At 48.8% G+C, this 23,834-nt stretch overlaps 1 protein-coding gene across 1 annotated transcript in view; it reads left to right on the top strand.

Moving 5' to 3' along the window:
* GRIN1 (glutamate ionotropic receptor NMDA type subunit 1) overlaps nt 1-22,119 on the top strand; it is a 40,293-nt gene extending 18,174 nt beyond the window's left edge. Inside the window, exons 5-22 of the mRNA XM_033138201.1 lie at nt 471-533; nt 1,815-1,915; nt 2,488-2,609; nt 2,762-2,936; nt 3,202-3,346; nt 3,455-3,538; nt 4,431-4,566; nt 5,096-5,223; nt 5,646-5,810; nt 6,130-6,248; nt 6,863-6,975; nt 7,390-7,538; nt 8,218-8,375; nt 8,812-8,973; nt 9,465-9,574; nt 10,454-10,599; nt 14,997-15,107; nt 21,867-22,119. Coding sequence (XP_032994092.1) covers nt 471-533; nt 1,815-1,915; nt 2,488-2,609; nt 2,762-2,936; nt 3,202-3,346; nt 3,455-3,538; nt 4,431-4,566; nt 5,096-5,223; nt 5,646-5,810; nt 6,130-6,248; nt 6,863-6,975; nt 7,390-7,538; nt 8,218-8,375; nt 8,812-8,973; nt 9,465-9,574; nt 10,454-10,599; nt 14,997-15,107; nt 21,867-21,935 — 2,256 coding nt within the window. The 3' untranslated portion in view covers nt 21,936-22,119. The remainder of the gene's footprint in view (nt 1-470; nt 534-1,814; nt 1,916-2,487; nt 2,610-2,761; nt 2,937-3,201; nt 3,347-3,454; nt 3,539-4,430; nt 4,567-5,095; nt 5,224-5,645; nt 5,811-6,129; nt 6,249-6,862; nt 6,976-7,389; nt 7,539-8,217; nt 8,376-8,811; nt 8,974-9,464; nt 9,575-10,453; nt 10,600-14,996; nt 15,108-21,866) is intronic.
* Nucleotides 22,120-23,834: the final 1,715 nt, after the last annotated feature.

Here is a 23,834-nt window from a genome sequence, read left to right on the forward strand (position 1 = left end):
ATAGGAAACCTTGTAGGAAACTAAATTGGAAACTTTGTAGGAAATTTTGTAGGTAATTTAATAGGAAACTTTGTAGGAAACTTTTAGGAAACTTAATAGGAAACCTTGTAGAAAACTTTGTAGTAACTTAATAGGAAAACTTGTAGGAAACTTAATAGGAAACCTTGTAGGAAATTTTGTAGGAAATTTAATAGGAAACTTTGTAGGAAATTTTGTAGGAAACGTAATAGGAAACATTGTAGGAAACTTAATAGGAAACTTAACAGGAAACCTTGTAGGAAATTTAATGGGAAACCTTGTAGGAAACTGGGTTTTTCCCTGCTCCTCTGTTATGGCGCCCCCCGCCCCCCCCCCCTGGATCAGGAGGAGTTTGGATATGGAATTTGCTTTGAGTGCCCGTCTTTCTTTTTTCAACTGTTTATAATCTTCTTCTGTGTCTGCATATTTTCTCTGTGCACATTATCCATCAGAGTAAAAAAAGGAGCTTTGACAGCCTCGAACAGCTATCCTTTGAGAACAAGCGCGGACCCAAGGTATCTTTGCATGGAAATGCACGCCGCCCACCAAACCTAACGAGCCAAAAAATTAATTAATGAAAGAAATTAATCAACCGGGCCGCCTTGGCCCACGGGCACCCCACAAAAAAATTAGAATAAATTATATATACATATATATATATATATATATTAAAGGGAAAAAATTAAAAATATCTCTTGAGCCAGCAAGCAGACTTTTTTTTGGGTCGCACGTTCTTTTCTGTTGGGATCTGCTTGGTTTGACCTTGACTTTGAGGAGCAAGCCAACTTCGGACGCCTTCCTTCGGGAGACCATGCATGTGCAGCCAGAGCGAATTTGCAAGTTTCTTTCCCCCCCCCCCTGTTTCCTCCTGGGACCATCTGATCGCCCCTTCCTGCTCTCCTCTTCCTGCTCCACCCCTTCCTGTCCCGACAGGAAATGTGAGATGCTCACTCCGACTCCTTTTCCCGTGCCTCGGAAGGCGGACCCCTTGCGTGTTTTTCCCCTCCCTTCCTCCCCTTTTCCTGTTTTTTATTTTTATTTTTATTTTTTTGGAAAAGCAACAGTCGTTTGAGTGGTCAACTGCATCGCGAAACCAGCCAGCCAATTGATATATGGATATACGCAGCCACCACCGGAGGAGCTCCCTCGCCGTCGCAAAGGCCCCGGCGCCGGAGCAAAAAAGGCAGCTCGGCAATTCGCTCCTCACGAGACGGCGGGGATTCTGCCCATTTTGAAAAAAAAAAATTGTTTGCAACTTTTGCAAACAATAATTGTTTGCAAGTTTTGCAAAAAAAAAAATTGTTTGCAAGTTTTGCAAAAATAATTTTTTTGCAAATTTTGCAAAAAATAAAGTTTTTGCAAATTTTGCAAAAAATAAATAAATCGCAAGAAATCAATTTGCCACGGTGGGTGGATTTATTTCGGCGGCCGCTGTGTATCTCTATATATGCCTTTTTTTCCTCTTTCCTGTACCAATGCACGACCTTTTGGGGATGGAGTGACTTCTGTTTGCATGCCCAGTGCAACAACAAAGAAAGATGATGATTTTTTTTGAAATATATATTTTAAAAAGATTTTTTTTAAGGGGGGTGGAGGAAATGAACCCCAGCAGGGGAAAAAACAAAACAAAACAGGGGGTTGGGGAGAGAAATCTGAGAAAAAAGGAAATGAGAAACGACCTTTCCAGGTAGACCTTGGAAAGAGAGAAGGAAGTATCTTTCTGAGGAAAGCATGGCTCTCACATGGGGGATCGGGGCCGAGCCGACTGACCCGATTTGCTCGCGCCAACCTTGCAGGCGGAGAAAGTCCTTCAGTTTGAGCCGGGCACCAAGAACGTGACGTCTCTTCTCCTGGAAGCCAAGGAGCTGGAGGCCAGGGTCATCATCCTGTCAGCCAGGTAAGGGCCGGCCGGCGGGGCGAGGTTCGGGTCAGGTGAGTGGAGACGACCCAGATTCCCCCCCCCCGTTCCAATGATTCCATCCCCTCCTCCGACGTTTCTCCTGGGAAAAGAGGGACCTCCTGTTCCATCCTTTCCAGAATTCAACCCACAAAAATAGGGACTTCTCACCATCCCCTCTGGGACGTGGGTGGCGCTGTGGGTTAAACCACAGAGCCTAGGGCTTGCCGATCAGAAGGTCGGCGGTTCAAATCCCCGCAATGACGGGGTAAGCTCCCGTTGCTCGGTCCCTGCTCCTGCCCACCTAGCAGTTCAAAAGCACTTCAAAGTACAAGTAGATCATTAGGCAACGCTCCGGTGGGAAGGTCAATGGCATTTCCGTGCGCTGCTCTGGTTCGCCAGAAGCGGCTTAGTCCTGCTGGCCACATGACCCGGAAGCTGTACACCGGCTCCCTCGGCCAGTAAACCGAGATGAGCGCCGCAATCCCAGAGTCGTCCGCAGCTGCACCTATTGGTCAGGGGTCCCTTTACCTTTACCTTTACCATTCCAACAGCCTCTTCTCTTTCTCCAGTGAGGACGACGCCACCACTGTCTACACGGCTGCTGCCAAAGAAAATATGACCGGTCCCGGCTACGTCTGGCTGGTGGGGGAACGGGAGATCTCCGGGAATGCCCTACGGAATGCACCAGAAGGTAACATGCAACCCCCTCCCCCCATGGTCCAGCTGCCCCATGGTTTATCACCCAGCGGTCCTCTCCTTCCGTTCTCTAAATCCATGTGGATGATCATCGGGGTCGCGGCAAACCCGGTCATCTGTCTCTTCCCCACCCCACCCCCGTTTCAGGTCTCATTGGTCTGCAGCTCATGAACGGCAAGAATGAGTCGGCTCACATCCGCGACGCCGTGGCCATGGTGGCCCAGGCAGTCCATGACTTGTTTGAGAAGGAGAACATCACCGACCCACCCAGGGGGTGCGTGGGGAACACCAACATTTGGAAGACGGGGCCTCTCTTCAAGAGGTAAGGGTGTTCCGGTCACCTCGGACCTGGAGAGGGGGAGGGCGTCCGTAATTTCATGGGAGGAACGTCAAAAGGGGTGGTAGAACGTCCATAATTTCATGGAAGGAACGTCATGGTAGGACGTCCGTAATTTCGTGGGAGGAACGGTGTGGTAGGGTGTCCGTAATTTTGTGGGAGGAACGTTGCAGGGGACAGAAGGACATCCGTAATTTCGTGGGAGACATTTCCAGCGCTCTGCATCCCGGTTGATCCGCCTTCTCCCCAGGGTGCTGATGCAGACGAAGTATGCCGATGGTGTGACCGGCAGGGTGGAGTTCAACGAGGACGGCGACCGCAAGTACGCCAACTACAGCGTCATGAACCTGCAGAATAACAAGCTGGTGCAGGTTGGCGTCTACAACGGCAGCCACGTAAGTCTCCCTGGGGGTTGGACTGGATGACCCTCAAGGGTCCCATTCCCAACCGGGAAGGTTGGTAGAGAAGGTCTGGTCCCAAGCCTTCTCTCCTCTCCTCCGCAGTTCCTGCCCAACGACCGCAAGATCATCTGGCCTGGAGGGGAAACGGAGACGCCGCAGGGCTACGAGATGTCTACAAAGCTCAAGGTATCGTCTCTGCTCCACCTTCCTCTCTCACTAAGGTCAGCCTGGTGAGGAATGGTTGAAGGAGCTGGAGAAGAGGAGACCAAGGAGATATGAGAGCCACCTTCAAACATCTCAAGATGATGGTCTAGAAACTGAAGGAGATAGCTCTCTTTAGCCCAGGAAAGAGGAGGCTGAGAGGAGATGTTAGGGCCACCTTCAAACATCTCAAGATGATTGAGGGTCTACAAGTGGTTGAAGGAGATAGGAATACTTAGTCTGAGGAAGAGGAGATATGAGAGCCATCTTCAAATACAGTGGTACCTTGGGTTAAGAACTTAATTTGTTCTGGAGGTCTGTTCTTAACCTGAAACTGTTCTTAACCTGAGGCACCACTTTAGCTAATGGGGCCTCCCTCTGCCACCGCACGATTTCTGTTCTCATCCTGAAGCAAAGTTCTTAACCCAAGGTACTATTTCTGGGTTAGCAGAGTCTGTAACCGGAAGCGTCTGTAACCCAAGGTACCACTGTATCTCAAGGGCTTTGATCTGGAAGAGGGGACAAATGTGTTTTCTCCTGCTCCAGAGGGCAGGACTCAAACCCATGGCTTCTAGCTCCAAGAAAGGAGAGCCCACCCCGACATCAAGAAGAGATTTGTGTCCAGCCACAGGGCGCAAGCGAGCAGGCTCTCCTTCCTTGGAGGTTTCCAAGCAGAGATTGGGTGGGTGCTTGAGTGGAGATGCTTGGATTACAGGGTGGGTTGGTGTAGATTACATTCCAGAATTCCATGTCGAGATACCTGCACCCAACTCTCCCGTTCCAGGAGAAAGTAGCAGAGGGGTTGACCAGCTGGTCTGGCTTGGAGGGGGACCGCGTGCCACCTTCTTACTTTTTTTGGGGGGGTCTCCACCCGCAGATTGTCACCATCCACCAGGAACCCTTCGTCTACGTCAAGCAGACCCTCTCCGACGGGAAGTGTAAAGCCCTCACCAACAGCACTGGCGGCTTGGTCCAACAAGTTCTCTGCACGGGGCCCAATGAGACCATGCCGGGTAAGTCTCGAACCCAGAGCTGGGTCATTGGATCAGAAGCTCTCCCGCCAACCGTCTCCATTCTCTCCTTCCTGGGAGGTCCTCCAGGTCCTGGATGCCTGAGATGAGACCCTGTCCTTGAAGCGGGGTTAGTCCAGATCAGGCTTCCTCTATATTTTGGGCCTACAGCTCCCATGATCCCTAGCTAGCAGGTCAGGGATGGTGGGGGATCCGTTCCCCATTGATCAATTCCGACCCAAGCCTGTAGAACTGGATTCGTTCTGGATCATATATGGAATGGAATCACTTGGAAGGCCAAGGTCCCCTTCAGATGATTCCATTCCATCTATGATCAGGAAAGAATCCAGCTTAGCAGGCTGGAAGCCAAATGGATTGACAGGGAACAGGTCAGATCTCAACCAGGAAGCCATCAACATTGGGGCTGGAGAACATGGTATCTGCTTGATGGATTGGCACGGAGGTGGAGCAATTTCGAAGGTCCTTTCCGTCAAATCGCCTTCAATGGTCCCCCTTTCTCCTGCCCACCCAGGCCGCCCCAGTGTGATGCTGTGCTGCTACGGCTTCTGCATTGACCTCCTGATCAAGCTCGCCAAAACCATGAACTTCACCTATGAGGTCCACCTGGTGGGTGACGGGAAGTTCGGCACCCAGGAGCGGGTGAGTGGGTCTTGAGAAGGCCAGCTGGGCAACCCTCCGTCTTCTTGGAAGACCTCCTTTCCCAGGGACGGTCAGACGCCGTCCCGTTGAGAAAGGGGGTCTATGGAGAGTTGTTTCTGGAATGGTCGGCTTTCCGACTGCACTGGAGTGACCCGAGGGACGTTCAGATGAGCCCTGGAGGGCTGCCCATTCCTTAACTTGCTTCCCATAACTTCCTGCTGTCCCCTCTGACGTTTCTCCCATGAAAATACGGACGTTCTACCATAATCTCCGACACTCATCCCATGAAAATACGGACGTTCTACCATAATCTCCGACACTCATCCCATGAAAATACGTAGGTTCTACCATCCACTCCGACATTCATCCCATGAAATTATGGACCTCCTCGCCCTTCTCACACTGGCTCTGTCTCGACGCAGGTGAACAACAGCAACAAGAAGGAGTGGAATGGAATGATGGGTGAGCTCCTTAGCGGCCAGGCCGACATGATCGTGGCTCCTCTGACCATCAACAACGAGAGGGCACAGTACATCGAGTTCTCCAAGCCCTTCAAGTACCAGGGACTCACCATCCTGGTGAAAAAGGTAGGCAAACGACCACTAGGCATCACTGCCCTCCAGAGAGCTTGGTCCAAAACGGTGGCCACGCTCTGCTCTTGTCAAGCCATTCCCGTTGTCCTTCCCTTGACAAAATCCCAGTGGGATTTCTCGTTAATATAATACAATCGGCATCAATTAAAAATGTCATATAGGGGTGTTTTATGACGGCCCACCCTTGAAACGCCTGAGGAGGAGGAGGAGACAACCGTCCTCTTTCTGTGATCTCCTCCATCTTCGTGAGGAACCTGCAGCCACTGGGGTCTTCACCTGGCCGCTGACGCCCATTTCCGCTTCTCTGTTGCAGGAAATCCCCCGCAGCACCTTGGACTCATTTATGCAGCCGTTCCAGAGCACCCTGTGGCTTCTGGTGGGCCTCTCGGTCCACGTGGTGGCCGTGATGCTGTATCTCCTGGACCGATTCAGGTAACTGCGGCTACCCCTTGGTCTTCCTGGTCTGCCCCTCCTTCCTCCTCCTCCTCCTCCTTCCTCTACCCCTTGGTCTTCCTGATCTCCTCCTCCTCCCTATTCTTCTTATCTGTCCCCTTTCTCCCTTCCCCAGTAGGGAACATGGGGAGACTTAATAAGCGACCAAGGAGCCCATGGCTGTCATTCAACCCAACTTTCTTCGATGTAGGAATCTCAACCTAGAACCGTTGGGTGTTGGGTGTTGGAAGGGACCCCAAATTTAATCCAGGCCAGCCCCATGCAAGGCAGGATGGGGAGACCAGAGGAGCAAGTAGAAGTTATTCAGCTCTGCTTCCTCCCACCCATGAATGGGCTCAGGGACAAGGAACTGGGTGGGCTGTTCCTCAAGATGTCACCAAATTACGTACCCATCAGTGATGCGAAGGGACCTCTGTCCACTGGCTTTGCTGCAAACAACATGAGGGAAACTGACGAGTCCTTGAAGCTCTGCCCTCTGCCCACCCCAGAGCTCTGGAGTTCCTCGCACCACCTGTGAGGTCCAGAAACTTCTTTTCCATGGGGCATCTTCCCTGACCGACAGCTGACCGCTCGCCCCTCTCACTCTCTTGCAGCCCCTTCGGCCGCTTCAAAGTCAACAGCGAGGAAGAGGAAGAGGACGCCCTGACGCTGTCTTCGGCCATGTGGTTCTCCTGGGGAGTCTTGCTCAATTCGGGCATCGGAGAAGGTGACTCTCTCCGGTGGGAACGGTCTGGGTGGGTCCATCCGTTGTGGCTGCAAAGCAGATGCCGTCAACCCCATCTCATCTTCTCTGACATTTCTCCCATGAAGATAGGGATGTTCTACCACCCCCTTTGACCTTGATGAGAATATGGAGGTCTACCACCCCCTTTGACCTTGATGAAAATAGGGAGGTCCTCTCACCCCCTTTGACCTTGATGAGAATATGGAGGTCCAGCCATCCTCTCCGACCTCCATCATTTCGCCAATGAAATTAGGGATGTCCATGTCAGCTTCTTCCTCTCTGGGTTCTTCCCCAGTTAGATGGTCTTCTAAAGAGCTGGGGTGAGGTCTCTCTTCCCCCTAGGTACTGGTCCTTCGGACGCTTGAGGACCTTCCCGACCTGCCCTTTCTCTCCCAGGTGCTCCCCGGAGCTTCTCTGCTCGGATCCTGGGGATGGTGTGGGCTGGATTTGCCATGATCATCGTGGCCTCTTACACCGCCAACCTGGCGGCCTTCCTGGTGTTGGACAGACCCGAGGAACGGATCACAGGCATCAATGATCCCAGGGTAAGCAGGGAATTGGGGAACACCAACCCTCAGACTTTTCTCCCATGAGAAGAAGGATGTCCAACCATCTCCTCCAACATTTCTCCCATTAAAATACGGATGTTCTAGCATCATTTCCGACATCCATCCCATGAAAATACAGACCTCCTACCATCATCTCTGACATTAATCCCATGAAAATATGGACCTCCTACCATCATCTCTGACATTCATCCCATGAACATATGGACCTCCTACCATCATCTCCAACATCCATCCCATGAAAATATGGATGTTCTACCATCATCTCTGACATTCATCCCATGAACATATAGACCTCCTACCATCATCTCCAACATTCATTCCATGAAAATATGGACATTCTACCATTCCCTCCAACATTTCTCCCACCAAAATATGGACATCCTACCATCTCCTCCAACATTTCTCCCATGAAAATACGGATGTCCTACCATCATCTCCGAGATTTCTCCCACCAAACACGGAGTCCTACCACCCCCTCCGACATTTCTCCCACCAAAATACAGACGTCCTATCATCATCTCCGACAATTCTCCCACCAAAATACGGACGTCCTACCACCTCCTCCGACATTTCTCCCATGAAAATACGCATGTCCTACCACCCCCTCCGACATTTCTTCCATGAAAATATGGATGTCCTACCTCCCCTTTCCTAGTTGCGCAACCCGTCCGACAAATTCATCTACGCTACTGTCAAGCAGAGCTCGGTGGACATCTACTTCCGCCGCCAGGTGGAGCTCAGCACCATGTACCGGCACATGGAGAAGCACAACTACGAAAGTGCGGCGGAAGCCATCCAGGCCGTCCGGGACAAGTGAGCAGGACCCCCCTTTCAACTTTTTCAGGCAGGCGGGCTGGGAGAACATGCTGGACCAATGGGGGAAGAGGCATTGGATTGTGGGATTCCATTGGTTTATTTATTTTGGCCAAATAATTTCCATTAATTTTGACCAATTAACAACCCACTGATTTGAAGCCAACCCAAATCCCAAATGCCAAGAATTTTTGCTGGGATTTCTCATAAATTTGGCTGGGATTTCTCAGAAATGGTTTGGCAGGAATTTATAAGCAAAGGTTTTGGTGGGAATTTCTAAGGAATGGTTTTGCCGGGATTCCCGACCATGTCCTTTTGGGATCACTTGATACTGGGGAATTTCTCAATCGGAAGAGGGGGAGGGAAGGATTCCAGAATTTGCTGGGAGACCCCTTTCCCCGTTGACCCTTCCCGCTTGTGTCTCCCTCCACCCCAGCAAGCTCCACGCCTTCATCTGGGACTCGGCGGTCCTGGAGTTTGAAGCTTCTCAGAAGTGCGACCTTGTGACCACCGGGGAGCTCTTTTTCCGGTCGGGATTCGGAATCGGCATGCGGAAGGACAGCCCCTGGAAACAGAACGTCTCGCTGGCCATTCTGAAGTCGGTACCACCTCCCTCCCTGCGGGAACGCCGGTGCTCCGGGGAGGGCGGTAGGGTCGGGCGGAGAACATCCCTGATTCCGTCCCTGATTGAACCCAGAAGGTCCCTCCCCCACCCCCATAGGAGAAACACTCTCTTTCAACGGGAGAAAGGTCCGGGCATTGACTTCTGGCGGAAATCAGGGGGGAAACAGGACGTCCGGGGTTCAAACCAGAAACCTGCCGGCCCCTCCGAGGTTCCTCCCAAAATCGGGATGTTCCAGGATCAATTCCGGAAGCATATAATTTGGGCCTGACCTCCTCCAGATCTGTCAAAGATGGCCGACGAGCCTTCTGGGTCAAGTTCCCGATTGGTGCTCCTGGAAGTTGTCCAGGAAGCAGGAAGTGGCCTTTTCCGGGACTCCCTTGGAATTTGAGGGTCGCAGGGCGGGGCTTCCCCTGGCCTTCAAGATGGCGGGACCCCCTGCTCCAGCTCTCTCCTCCCGCCCGCAGCCTCCACGAAAACGGATTCATGGAGGAGCTGGACAAGACGTGGGTGAGGTACCAGGAGTGCGACTCGCGAAGCAACGCCCCAGCCACCCTCACCTTTGAGAACATGGCAGGTGGGTTCCTGGACCTCCCCATCCCCCATCCCTCAACGGGTCATCCAGTCCAACCCCCGGCAAGGCACAGGTCTTGGCTCTTAATAAGAAGACAATTGAGATGATGGTGATAGTGATGGTGATGGGTGATGAGTGCCAAACTTAGATTGACAAAATGTCCAGTGCTGATTATTATTATTATTACTAGTAGTAGTAGTAGTAGTAGTAGTAGTTGTGTGTGTGTGTGTGTGTGTGTGTGTGTGTGTATTTCTGTTATTATTACTATTACCATTGTAACCATTACTACTACCACCACCATTTGTATCACTATTGCTGTTACTATTAAATAATAATAATAATTTTAATAATAATAATTTTATTACTTGTACCCCGCCCATCTGGCCAGGTCCCCCCAGCCACTCTGGGCTGCTTCCAACAAATATTAAAATACATTAAAATATCACAGATTAAAAACTTCCCTATACAGGGCTGCCTTCAGGTATTCTTATTATTACTATTGTCCTTTGTAACTACTACTACTACTACTAACACCACCACCATTTGTAAGTATTGCTATTGCTATTATTGTTATTACTATTGTCCTTTGTAACTCCTACTAATACTACTACAACCTCCATTTGTAAGTATCCCTATCGCTATCACTACTACAATTTGTAAGTATTCCTACCACTATCACCACTACCATTTGCAAGTATCCCTATCGCTATTACTCTTATGATGATTGCTATTGTCCCTGGTAATTGCTATTCTTTTTACTATTACTATTGATTACCATCGTTATTACTATCGTTACGATCACTGGATGACCCTCGATGGCGGTGGCGGATGGGTGTGTGTGTGTCTTCTTCGAACTCAGCTCTCCTTCTGGATCCCTCCCAGGTGTCTTCATGCTGGTGGCTGGAGGAATCGTGGCCGGTATCTTCCTGATCTTCATCGAGATCGCCTACAAGAGGCACAAGGACGCCCGCCGGAAGCAGATGCAACTGGCCTTTGCGGCGGTCAACGTTTGGAGGAAAAACCTGCAGGTAGGACAGGACGTTTTTGGGGAGCAAAGGGGACAGATAACCAACAAAACCATCCAAAAACAACCCAAAACAGGTGGATGTCTTTTAATTTCCTTTATTTTCCGATGTTCTTTTCCGTTTCCCATCACTTCACCCCACCAGTGACTACCGTGCCGAAGGGGAGTAGAGCAGGGTGAAAGCCTCTCCATGGCCTCCACTTATGGGGGGGACCCCTTCCGGGAGGGGCTCTCGGCCCAACGGAGCAGTGGTCCGGATGACCCTTGGGGGACCCCGCCCCACTCATCCTGGGAAGGCCTTGGAGCGCCCCTCCCTCCTAAATAGGGGGCAAATGCCCCAATGGAAACAGGGACATCCGATTCAATGTATTATGAGGCTGCATGTCTGGTATGGATTAGGGACTGGATAAAACTGGAAAGGGATTCAATCCCCTACAATAGAAATAGGGGCGTCCCATTGAACCCCCAACAATGGAAATAGGGGCGTCCTATTAAATCCCCTACAATGGAAATAGGGGCATTCTATTAAATTCCCTACAATGGAAATAGGGACGTCCAATTCGATCCCCTACAATGGAAATAGGGGTGTTGTATTAAATCCCCTACAATGGAAATAGGGGCATCCAATTCAATCCCCTACAATGGAAATAGGGGCGTCCTGACAATTGGGGTCTGTCCATCCCTTCGCCCCGCCCTCTCCCGCCCAAGCGAGGCAGGCTCAAATTTTGCAGGCGATCCCAAGCACATTAGTCACTGCCATTTTTCACTTGCCAACTTTCTAGAGAGGAGGAACCCTTCCCCTGTGGGTGACGGCGGGTGTGGTCCGGGGCTTTTGGGGGGAGGGGCGGGCCGAGATGGGGGGCCCGCAGGATTTTTTTGGGGGGGTGGCCATTGGCTGAGCATGCCCCCACCCCACCCCCCGCGGCCGACGAGAAAGCCGACGCTCCGGAGATCCGTTTGACAATGTAAGAACTTTTCCGCAGGACGAACCCTCCGACCACTAGTACATTGCTAGAAGGTAGGCAAGTGGAAAGATTTATTTGTTCGATAACTACCAAAAAATAAAAATCAAGAAAATAAATAAAATCAAAATATGACCAAAAAAATTATATATATATGTATGTATGTATGTATATGTATATATATATATATATATACATATGTGTGTATATATATCTATATTATATATATCTATATAAATGTATATGTATATATATATCTATATAAATGTATATGTGTATATATATATGTATACACACACTTGGGTGTTTCTTTTCAAATTATTATTTGAAATCATGGGCGGGGTATAAACAATTTATTATTATTATTATTATTATTATTATTATTATTATTATTTGGTTTGGGTCACCCTTTCGCCATGGCTGTTTCCAGCGCAACGCCGTGGGAAGCCCCACACCGATACCTCTCAATAAATATATGTATATATGTATATATATATATGTATATATATATATGCGGGTATCTACCTGTCTATATATATTTAGATATAGATATAGATATAATATGGGTGTTTATTTTCAAATTATCATTTGAAATCGTGGGCGGGGTAGGAATAATAAATTATTATTATTATTATTAGGTTTTGGAATCAATAAATTATTATTATTATTATTATTATTATTATTATTATTATTATTTGGTTTTGGTCACCCTTCCGCCACGGCTCTTTCCGGCGCAACGCCGTGGGAAGCCACATCCCAAGATCTCTTGATCAATATATGTAAATATATATATGCGGGTATCTATATATATTTAGATATCGATCATCATCCATTCCATCCTATCGCTGGCTTTTTTCCCCCTCTGCATGCGCGGGGGTGGGGAAGAGGGAAAAACGGGGGCGGGAGGAGGAAGTGGATCTATTTCCGCTCGGCCCCCCACCCAACCCGGCCTCGGAGAAGCCAGACCTGGTCTCTCTCCCCTCCCCCCAGAAAAACCCAAATCCAAAGGGGTTCGGAGGGGGGAGGGTTTCAGAAACGGGGTTCCCCCCGGACCTGGAGGAGCCAGACCTGGACTCTCCCCCCCAAAAAATTTCCCCAAATCCAAAGGGGTTCGGTGGGGGGTTTTCAGAAACGGGGTTCCCCAATTATTCAGATTGCCCCCCAATAAAACCCCCAAACCAGGTCTGGTTGCCTCCCGGCCAACTGCCCCCCTCAGATCCCTTCCCTCCCCCCTCATTTACCGTCCACCCCCTAACACCCCAAACCCTGCCCCAGCTTTGCTTCTCCCCTCCCCCATTGAACTCCCCCCACTCTTTGATTTCCGCTTGGGGTCCCCCTACCCCCTTCCCTCTGGAAAGCAGCCCCGCCCATTTCGGGAGACCCTATAAGGTTACCCAATCTCCCCACAGAAAACCCAGTTCCAGATTCATGGGGGGGGGGGAATCCGGTAATTACTGTATTTTTCCGTGTATAAGACTAGGTTTTCCCCCCTAAAAAGTAATGTCAAAAATTAGGGGGCGTCTTATACACGGATACATCTCCCCCAATTTTCTTAAATCTGAGTCCCCCAAAATAGGGGGCATCTTATACATCTATCAGATGGAAAAATATGGTATATATCCTTCTTAATTTTATAATATATTCCTATATCCTTATTGTTTTTCCTGAATTCTGGTTTTCCTTTCCTTTCTTTTCTTTAAATTCTGATTTTACTCCCCCCCCCCATTTTCTCCCCCCTTTAACATACAATGACCTCCCTTCTCTTCCAATACAGTCTTCTCTCTCTCTCCTGGCCGTAGGATTCACCTTGAGAAAAGGCCCCGATCCTTTTTATTTAGTGGTAGGTGAAAAGCGCCTCTCTCTCTCTCTCTCTCTCTCTCTGTCGAAGCTTGCAGGAAGGGGGCGCCACCGACCGACAGGGACTTCCCCCCCACGGGCCCACAAATAGGGTGTGCCCACCTCCTCCCCAAGGAACGTCAGAGCGGGCGGTAGAACGTCCATAATTTAATGAGAAGGAACGTCAAAAGGTGGTAGAACATCCATAATTTTGTGGGAGGAACATTAAAAGGTGGTAGAACATCCGTAATTTTGTGGGAGGAACGTCAAAAGGTGGTAGAACGTCCGTAATTTCATAGGAGTAACGTCAAAAAGTGGTAGAACATCCGTAATTTCGTGGCAGGAACGTCAAAAGGTGGTAGAACGTCTGTCATTTCATCTTTGGGAACTTTGATGACACCCTTTCTGGACCTTGGCTCCCCAGATGTTATAGGACTCCAGCTCCCATCGTCTCTGACCGCTGGTCTTGCTAGCTAGGCATGATGGGAGTTGTAGGCCTGACGTTCCTCCCATCCCCTTTGGTGTTGGACTTCCCCTTTGATGTTCCTCCCATAAAATTATTGACGTCCTGATGTTCCTGCCATGAAATTATGGACGTCCCCTTTGATGTTCCTCCCATGAAAAGATGGACGTCCATCCATCCCCTCTGAGGTTCCTCCCATTAATTTATGGATGTACTGATGTTCCTGCTATTAAATTATGGATGTCCTGACATTCCTCCCATGAAATTATGGATGTCCCCTTTGATGTTCCTCCCATGAAATTATGGATGTCCTGATGTTCCTCCCATGAAAAGATGGATGTCCTTCCATCCCTTCTGACGTTCCTCCCATGAAATTATGGACGTCCTGGTGTTCCTCTCATGAAATTATGGACATCCTGATGTTCCTCCCATGAAAAGATGGACGTCCTTCCATCCGCTCTGAAGTTCTTCCCATGAAATTATGGACATCCTGGCATTCCTCCCATGAAATTATGGACGTCCCCTTTGATGTTCCTCCCATGAAAAGATGGATGTCCTTCCATCCCTTCTGACGTTCCTCCCATGAAATTATGGACGTCCTGGTGTTCCTCTCATGAAATTATGGACATCCTGATGTTCCTCCCATGAAAAGATGGACGTCCTTCCATCCGCTCTGAAGTTCTTCCCATGAAATTATGGATGTCCCCTGATGTTCCTCCCATTAAATTATGGCTGTCCTTCCATCCACGTTGACGTTCTTGCCATGAAATTATGGACATCCTGACGTTCCTCCAATTAAATGATGGACGTCCTTCCATCCCCGTTGACGTTCCTCCCATTAAATTATGGACGTCCTTCCATCCCCATTGACATTCTTCCCATGAAATTATGGACGTCCTACCAACCCCGTTGATGTTCCTCCCATGAAATTATGGATGTCCTACCACCCCCATTGATGTTCCTCCCATGAAATTATGGACGTCCTACCACCCCCTCCGACGTTCTCCCCGTGGATCCGGGCCCTCCGGAGCTCGGCCGCCCCGTAGGGCAGGAGAGGACCAGGTGAGGAAGCCGGCGCAGATGTAGTGGCCCGAGCTGCCGGCCAAGAGATCTAATCGCTTATATACGTGTTCATTTTAGGATAGAAAAAGTGGTAGAGCAGAGCCAGACCCTAAAAAGAAAGCTACTTTTAGGTCCATCACCTCCACCCTGGCCTCCAGCTTCAAGAGACGTAGGTCCTCCAAAGACACGGTAAGAAGAAGACAACACGGTTATGCCCTCCTTCTCTTCTCTCTCTCTCTCTCTCTCTCTCTCTCTCTCTCTCTCTCTCTCCTCTGCCATCCCATCAACCCGCCCCATCCCATAGCTGCCATGGTCCGTCGGTCCGTCTCCACTGTCTGTCCAAAAGATCTTATTCCTGGCAGCTACTTCTCCCGTCCGTGGCTCGTTTTCCTTTCTGTTTTGACCCAAAAAACCCTGATTTTTCTTTCTCCCCCCCCCTTCTATTGATTTCGTTCCCTTGGGAACCGGTCCCACCAGAAAACTGTTACGCCGCGCCGCCTTTCTCTCGTCCATCCCCTGCCCCACCGTCTCTGTCCCTCTACCTGTGGTCATTGAATGGCTCCGCAAGGCGTGACTTCCTGCCCCCCCCCCACGCCACACTTCCTGTTGGGTTCGGGCAAGGGATATCGCCTCGCCCGGCGCTATGTCTCTTGTCAACTTCTGTGCCTGTGCTTTCCATCCGTGGCTTCCTTGGAAACAGTAAGCTGGGGAGAGGCAGGGGAAGGATCCTCCGTTGTGGGATGCAGCCCATGATGGAAATAGGGACATCCCCTTTCTGGGGCTTGGCAAATCAAGGCCCCCTGGGCCGGATCAGGCCCAGCTGGGTCCTCAATCTGGTAGGCAGAAGACTATTGGTGACAATGATGGGACCAAGAGGCTGGCCAGTGGTGGCTCGGCTGCTCCAACACCTGGTTTGCCTCGGCAACATTTGATTGGCAGGGACGTCCCCGCGCTGTGAACCAGTGTTTGATTGGCCGAGCTGCCACCACTCGGCCTCTTGGTCCCACCGTTGTCACCAATAGTCTCGGGTTATTGGTTTGTGGCGCCGGCTGGATCGAGGACTCTTCCTCCCCCCCTCCGCCGCCGCCCTGGTCGCGTTGCCAGATGCCCGCATTTCCCAGGGACAGCTCCTGGATTTGCAAACTAGCCCCTGTGCAAAATCCGTTTAAATTGAAAAGCGTCCCCGGATCCGTGGGGGGAAATCCGGTAACCTTATTATGGGCCAGACGAGCTCACTCTGCCTACTCACGAGAAGCAGCGGCGGCGGCAGCCCCAGGGAAGGTAAAGGCAGCAGCTGGGGGTGGGGAGGAGGACTATTCTTCCAGCTCCCTCCCCACCGGTACTGCTTCTCCAGCCCGCCACAAGGTTTAAGGGACAGTGGACCAGCCCACTGCTAGAAAAATTGACTGAGCCGTGTCCTATTCCATACCCATCAACATTTATCCCATGAAAATATGGACTTCCTACCGTCCCCTCTGACACTTCTCCCATGAAAATACTGACATCACCCCTTCCGACATTTCTCCCATGAAAATACAGAGGTCCTACCATCTCCTCCAATATTTCCCCCATGAAAAATAGGAATGTCCTTAGGAAAAGAGGGGTCAACCCTGGATCAAATCAGAAACCACCATGGCTTCTTCAGATCGTGGGCCGTCCCTGCAAAATAGGGACCCTGGGCTAGCTGCTCCGTTAGGATCCCTCACCCCAATCTGTTGATAGGCTGGAAATGAGGCCAAGGCGGGACAACCCGAACTTCCAAAATCTGCAGGCTTTGTGCTGTTTTCCTATGTGCAGGCCGTTCCCCAGCCAGATGGGTGGGGTATTATTATTATTATTATTATTATTATTATTATTATTATTATTATTATTATTTATCATTATCATTATTTACTACTACTATTTTTTATTGTTTATTAGTAGTAGTTATCATCATCATTTATTATTATAATCATCATCATCATCATTATAATTATAATTATAATCATCAGGTAGGTAGCCTTATGCAGTAGAATAATAATAATAATAATAATAATAATAATAATAATAATAATAATAATAATAATAATTTTAGATATATATATGTTATCATCACCACCACAACCACAATTATTGTTGCCAACAAGCCATAAAAATCCCCTCTGATGATTTCCCCATGAAAATACAGACTTCCTACATCCCCTCTGACATTTCTCCCATGAAAATACAGACTTTCGACCATCCCTTCGGACATTTCCCCCATGAAAATAGGGGTGTCCTCTTGGATTGCAGATCTGGACTACAAAGAAGAAGAGGAAAGACATAAAATCCCCACATAAATGTTGTATATTTACCAACAACAACAAAAAAACAACTAATCATAATAATCATAATCATAACAACAACAACAACAACAACAACAACAACAATATTTATACCCCAACCTCCCCGGCCAGGGCCGGGCTCAGGGCAGCTAACACCAAACATAAATTACAATAAAACATAATAGGAAAAAAAAATCAAAAACAGTGAATTAAAATATGGTTAAAATACAGCTTACAATGAAGCCTCAGTTTAGTAGTAGCCCATAAATCAAGCCCATAAAAGGAGGAAACATTATTATTATTATTATTGTTGTAGTAGTAGTAGTAGTAGTAGTAGTAGTAGTAGTAGCAGCCCATAAATAAAGACCATCAAGGGAGGAAACACAATTAAAAAGTAGTTTGAAATAATGTTGATGCCTTCTCATCCCTTTTTATTTATTTTAAAGACATTTCCCCATTTTCTCATCCATTTCCCATGGCAAGTTCTTCCTCATTGGATGTCCCAAACAATCACTCCGTGGCATTCTGGCTCCGCCTCCTTTTGCTGAATTAATTCCTCCCATCCATTCTGCTGAATATCCATCCATCCATCCACTAATTCCTCCTTCCCATCCATTCCCTCGTTCTCCTGAATATCCATCCATTCATTCCTCCCTCCCATCCATTCCCTCGTTCCACTGAATATCCATCCATCCATTCATTTCTCCTTCCCATCCATTCCCTTGTTCTCCTGAATATCCATCCATTCATTCCTCCCTCCCATCCATTCCCTCGTTCCACTGAATATCCATCCATTCATTCCTCCTTCCCATCCATTCCCTCATTCTCCTTAATATCTATCTATCTATCTATCTATCTATCTATCTATCTATCTATTCCTCCCTCCCATCCATTCCCTCGTTCTTCCTTCTGCTCCTGCCATTCTTCCCCCTGGTCGGCTCATTTTGGCATCCCGTCTGAAATTTCTCATCTCTGTTTCTCGTCCTGCAATTCCTCCTTTCCGCTGTCACCTCGCCATATTCCATATTCCGCCCATTGCTCTTTCGTTGGGAATTTCTCTTTCATTATATCTTCCGGCCTGTGCAGTTGCAAGCCAAACAGTTCGATCCCTGCTTCCAAGGAGCAGATTGCACAAATGCAATCCATCAAAATTATTCCCTTGCAAATCAGGTTTCTGATCAACATTTGCAGAATTCCCGCTATTTCCAAGGAGCAGATTGCACAAAAGCAATCTGACAAAATTATTCCCTTGCAAATCAGGTTTCTGATCAACATTTGCAGAATTCCCGCTGTTTCCAAGGAGGAGGATGCACAAAAGCAATCCGTCAAAATTATTCCACCAAACTTTATTTAATTTCAAGATATTTCCCCAACTGCACATAATAATTTCTGGCACAGTCACCATGTGTGCAAGGAAGTTCCCTCTGCCTCTCCAAATTCCCGGCACATTTTTTTAGACCCTCTATTCTGCATGTTTGTGAGTCGACGGGGCATCGGGTTCAACCTCATCATCCCCTTTTGCATCCTTCTAAACGTCCCGGATACAGTATTGAAATTTCCACCTGGGCCAAAAGCCAACTTCTTGGCCATCTTTGAATTCTTATTTTGTCCTCTCTGTCCCCCCCCCCCAAAGGAAGTCTGTCGTAAGATATTGGGCAGATGGTCTTCCAAAAGGGAAAAGGTCTCTGCTGGAAAAGACGGCTTCCCACCTTCCCCTGCATGACTCTCAGTTTATTCCTCCCTTTTGTTACCGCAGGAATATATAAAAACGTCTCTCCCCTCCAGTGGTGGGTGTTTGCATAGCCTCCGACGTTTCTCCCATGGAAAGAGGGACGTCCTATTCCATCCCCTCTGCCTAGTCCATCCCCTCTGATGTTTATCCCATGGAAATAGGGACAACCTATTCCATCCCCTCTGACGTTTCTCCCATGGAAATAGGGAGGTCTTATTCCATCCCCTCCAACATTTTGGCCCATGAAAATAAGGACGTCCTATTCCATACTCTTTAAAATGTCTGCCATGAAAATAGGGATGTCCTATTCCATCCCCTCTGACATTTATGCAATGAAGATAGGGACGTCTTATTCCATCCCCTCCATCATTTCCCCCATGGAAATAGGGACATCCTATTCCATACCCTTTAAAATGTCTCCCATGAAAATAGGGACGTCCTATTCCATCCCCTTTAAAATTTCTGCAATGAAACGTCATGGGAGACGTTTCTCCCATGAAAATAGGGACGTCCTACCCACCTGCTCCAACATTTCTCCCATGAAAATAGGGACGTCCTATTCCATCCCCTCTGACATTTCTCCGATTAAAATAGGGACATCCAATCCACCCCCTCCAACATTTATGCAGTGAATATAGGGACGTCCAATTCCATCCCCTCCAACATTTTTGCCCATGAAAATAAGGGCGTCCTATTCCATACTCTTTAAAATGTCTGCAATGAAAATAGGGAGGACCAATCCATCCCCTCCAACATTTATGCAGTGAATATAGGGACGTCCGATTCCATCCCCTCCAACATTTTTGCCCATGAAAATAAGGACGTCCTATTCCATACTCTTTAAAATGTCTGCAATGAAAATAGGGACGTCCAATCCATCCCCTCCAACATTTATGCGGTGAAGCTAGGGATGTCCCACGGAACAGCGGGATCTTCTGGGATCCCAGCAGAAAGTGGGGTGGATTCTGTCTATCCTGGGAGAGAGGGGTGTTTGGAGGGTCTGCTTCCTTGGTATTCCAGCATGGAGGGCGGCGGGAGGAGGAGGAAACACAGCTCCAGGTTTGCCGGGATGGCCGGGGAGCGTCCTGCTTTTCCAGGGTGGTGGTGGTGGTGTCTCCTGGGCTTCGGTGCCGGGTTCAAAGCTGGCTTTCGATGTAATAGACCATCCCTTTGCTGCGCCTGCTCCCTACAGACAGCCCCGCGATGCCACCACGCCCAGAGTCCGTGAGCTGCAGATAAAGCCCTGTAGAGAATTCCCGGCTTCAGGAGCTCCTCAGCACAGGGTGGGCTCTTGTCATGAATGTTGATGCAATTTTGTCCTGTATCTACAGTCCTGTATGGTATTGTGGTGGTGGTGGTGGTGGGGGACTGGCTGTCCCATTCCGGGATGTCCCGGGAAAGGGCAGGGGGAGAGAAGTAGGGCAGCCATATTGGAAAAAAGCGACTTATTTTTGAGCAAAGCTGCAGAGCTTTTTCTCGGAGGGAAACAGGGAGTTTCCCAGTGGCCACGAAGGGAAAGTTGTTGCCGCATTTCGAAAGGGAATCCACCTGAATTTGTCGAGGTATCAAAGTTGCCGAGTGATTTCGAAGGGAATTGACCCAAATTTGTCAAGGTATCAAAGCTGCCAGGCGATTTCGATGGAGATCCGCCCCAAATGGCTGAGCTAGCAAACTTGCCAGGTGATTTCGAAAGGAATTGACCCAAATTTGCCAAGGTATCGAAGTTGCCGAGTGATTTCGAAGGGGATTCGCCCAAAACCGGCAAGGTATTGAAGTTGCCGGGCGATTTCGAAGGGGATTTGCTCCAAATCGGCAAGGTATTGAAGTTGCTGGGCGATTTTGAAGGGGATTTGCCCCAAATCGGCACGGTATTGAAGTTGCCGGGCGATTTTGACACCATTCCCCGCAGCCCGCCTTCGTTGGATACAGAGCCCCCAGAGGGGGGGGCAGGACACCTTGGAAAAAGCGACTTATTTTTTAGCAAAGTTGCTGAGCTTTTTATCGGAGGGAAACTGGGAGTTTCTCGGCGACCCTGAAGGGAGAGTCGCCGACGTATTTCGAAGGGAATTCACCCAAGTTTGTCAAGGTATCAAAGTTGCCAAGTGATTTCTAAGGGGATTCACTCAAAATCGTCGAGGTATCGAAGTTGCCGGGCGATTTCGAAGGGAATTCACCCCAAATTGGCACGGTATTTCAGTTGCTAGGCAATTTTGAAGGGAATCTGTCCAAAATGGCTAGCTAGCAAACTTGCCAGGCAATTTCAAAGGGAATTGACCCAAATTGGTCAAGGTATTGAAGTTGTCAAGTGATTTCTAAGGGGATTTGCCCAAAACAGGCCAAGTATTAAAGTTGCTGGGCGATTTTGAAGGGAATTGACCCAAATTTGTCAAGGTATTGAAGTTGCCGGGCGATTTCGAAGGGGATCCGCCCAAAATGGCTGAGCTAGCGGGCGCTGCTTTCCGGGGGGAGGGGCTGCGCTGCGTGGGGGAGGGGGCCCCACCCCACGCGGCTGCCGCCCAGTGGAGATCCCTGAGGGACGATGCGCTCCAAGCGGGAAGGGGCTGAACTGAATGGAAACTAGGGGGGGGCACACGACCGATCAGGGTTCCTAAAACGGGTAGGGTGGCCCTGCGTTTGCTTCCACCCACCTTGTGGCACCCCTGCTTTTTGTGGGAACACGGTGGATCCCCGGAGATTCCCGGCTTGGCGCTCACAGCCTTGAACACATCCTGGATTGGAGGTGGGGGCTCACAGCCTTGAACGCATCCCGGATCGGAGGTGGGGGAGCAGCATCTTCCCTGAGCGGTTTCCCGCCGGGGGGCGGTGGCATGCGGGGGCGGCATGTGTCTCGGCCGCACAGGCCTGCCTCTGCCTAACCGCCACCCCCGGTCTTGTCTTTTGTCTCCCCTGCAGCAGTACCACCCCACTGACCTCGCGGGACAGCTCAACCTCTCGGACCCGTCGGTCAGCACCGTGGTGTGAGGGCCACTGGCTCAGAAAGGGGCGGGGCAGCGGAGACGCCCGAGGGGAGACTTGGGGGGACCCCCTGGTTGCTTCTTTCCTGCCCACCCCCTCTCAGACTCCCCTGGGGCCTCGGGATGGACCAGCTCTTCTCCTCCTTCTTCTCCCATGGACCTCCCTTATGGAACAGCGCTGAGGTGGCCCCGGCCACCACACCCGGAAGGCTCCGCCTTCCTTCCTGTGTGCCTCCGGTGCCCGTTTCCTTGCACCCCTTTGAAGGACACCCTCCCGGTCAATCCCTGGTAGCTTGCTTTCCTGAGAGAGGATGCGACTGGGAGCAACTGGGAGAATCCCGTCCATCTACATTGTTCCTCTTCCAGTTGTCCATGTTGGGGCTTGCTTGATTTGGGGGGCCGACTTCCTTCTTTCCATCTTTCCTTCCGATCCCTGTCCATGTACATAATCTGCTTCTCTTCCTATTGTCTAGTCTGGGGATCACTCCATTTGGGGGAGGGGCGACCTTGTCCCTTCCTTCGTTCCTTCCTTCCTTCTCCCATTTGGTAAGAACATATATGTTCAGGAGAATCAGGCAAGGGACCAAGAGGAAGGTGGAGGGAGACGTTCTCATACCTTCCTACGTTTCCAGGACGTCCCACTCCACCCCCTGCAAGGAAAACCGGGACTTCCTGTTCCATTCCCCTTCCCTTCCGGCCATTTCTGGGATCCTGTTCAAATATCTGCTTCCACCCTGAATATTTCCCTTTTAATCAAAAACCTTTCAAACACTTCCCAACTGCCCCTTCCCTGCTTCCTGCCATTCCCCCAACATTCCTGCCTATTCCCATTGATCCATTGAGCTGACTTTCTCCCTTCTTAGACATCCATTCCTCCCCCCATCCTCCCTTTATTTCTATATTATGCTGTTGGAAACCCAGCCAGATGGGCGGGATATAAAAAAATTATTATTGATATTATTATTGTTGCTATTCTTATTCTTATTGATATATTTTTATTATTGATATTATCATTGATATTATCATTGATATTATTATTCATATTGTTGTTATTATTCATATTATTGATATTGCTATATTATTATTATTATTATTATTTATTATTATTATTATTATTTACCCGAATCCTGCTAGCGTTTTCACTCGTTTGAAATCATTTACCACATATTTATCTCACATCTGGAATGGCAGACTGGGATTTGGGCATCTCTCCCCAAGGATTCTGTGGATATTATGTACAATTATTATGACAATAAAATGTGCCGTCCCAAATGTTCCCTGGGTTCCTCGGTAAATATTTGCCTTGTGTGTGTCTTCTTTTCAATATTTACTTTATTGATACTTTTCAAATTGAGACATTCCCATTGAATGTTGCAAATTAAGACTTCTTTGGAAGGTATTAGGAAATAAATTGAAATTCATTTAACTTGCTCATCTAATTCTCTACTTCCTTCCCCCTCTTTCTGCAATTCCATAAATTTATTTCCCAATTCCCCCCCTAATATCTTCCACCTATCCAAATTCATTTTACTTGCTCCTTTAATTATCTAATGAATTTGGATCGGCGGAAGATATTGGGAATTAAATGGAAGGGCAGCTAACAACAACAACAGCAAACAGATTATTACAATAATCCTGTATTTGCGGGATTTTTCAACAGGATCCGGGGACGACGGAGAATGATGGATCTTCCCAATATCTTCCGCCCATCCAAATTTATACCCCACTAACAATAATTAGAGGCAAGCAGAGATTTGACTTTCTTGGGCTCCGTGATCACTGCAGATGGTGACAGCAGTCACAAAATTAGAAGACGCCTGCTTCTCGGGAGAAAGCAATGACAAACCTAGACAGCATCTTCAAAAGCAAAGACATCACCTTGCCGACAAAGGTCCGTCTAGTTCAA

This window comes from Lacerta agilis, chromosome Z (genome assembly GCF_009819535.1).
Source record: "Lacerta agilis isolate rLacAgi1 chromosome Z, rLacAgi1.pri, whole genome shotgun sequence".
NCBI lineage: Eukaryota > Metazoa > Chordata > Lepidosauria > Squamata > Lacertidae > Lacerta > Lacerta agilis.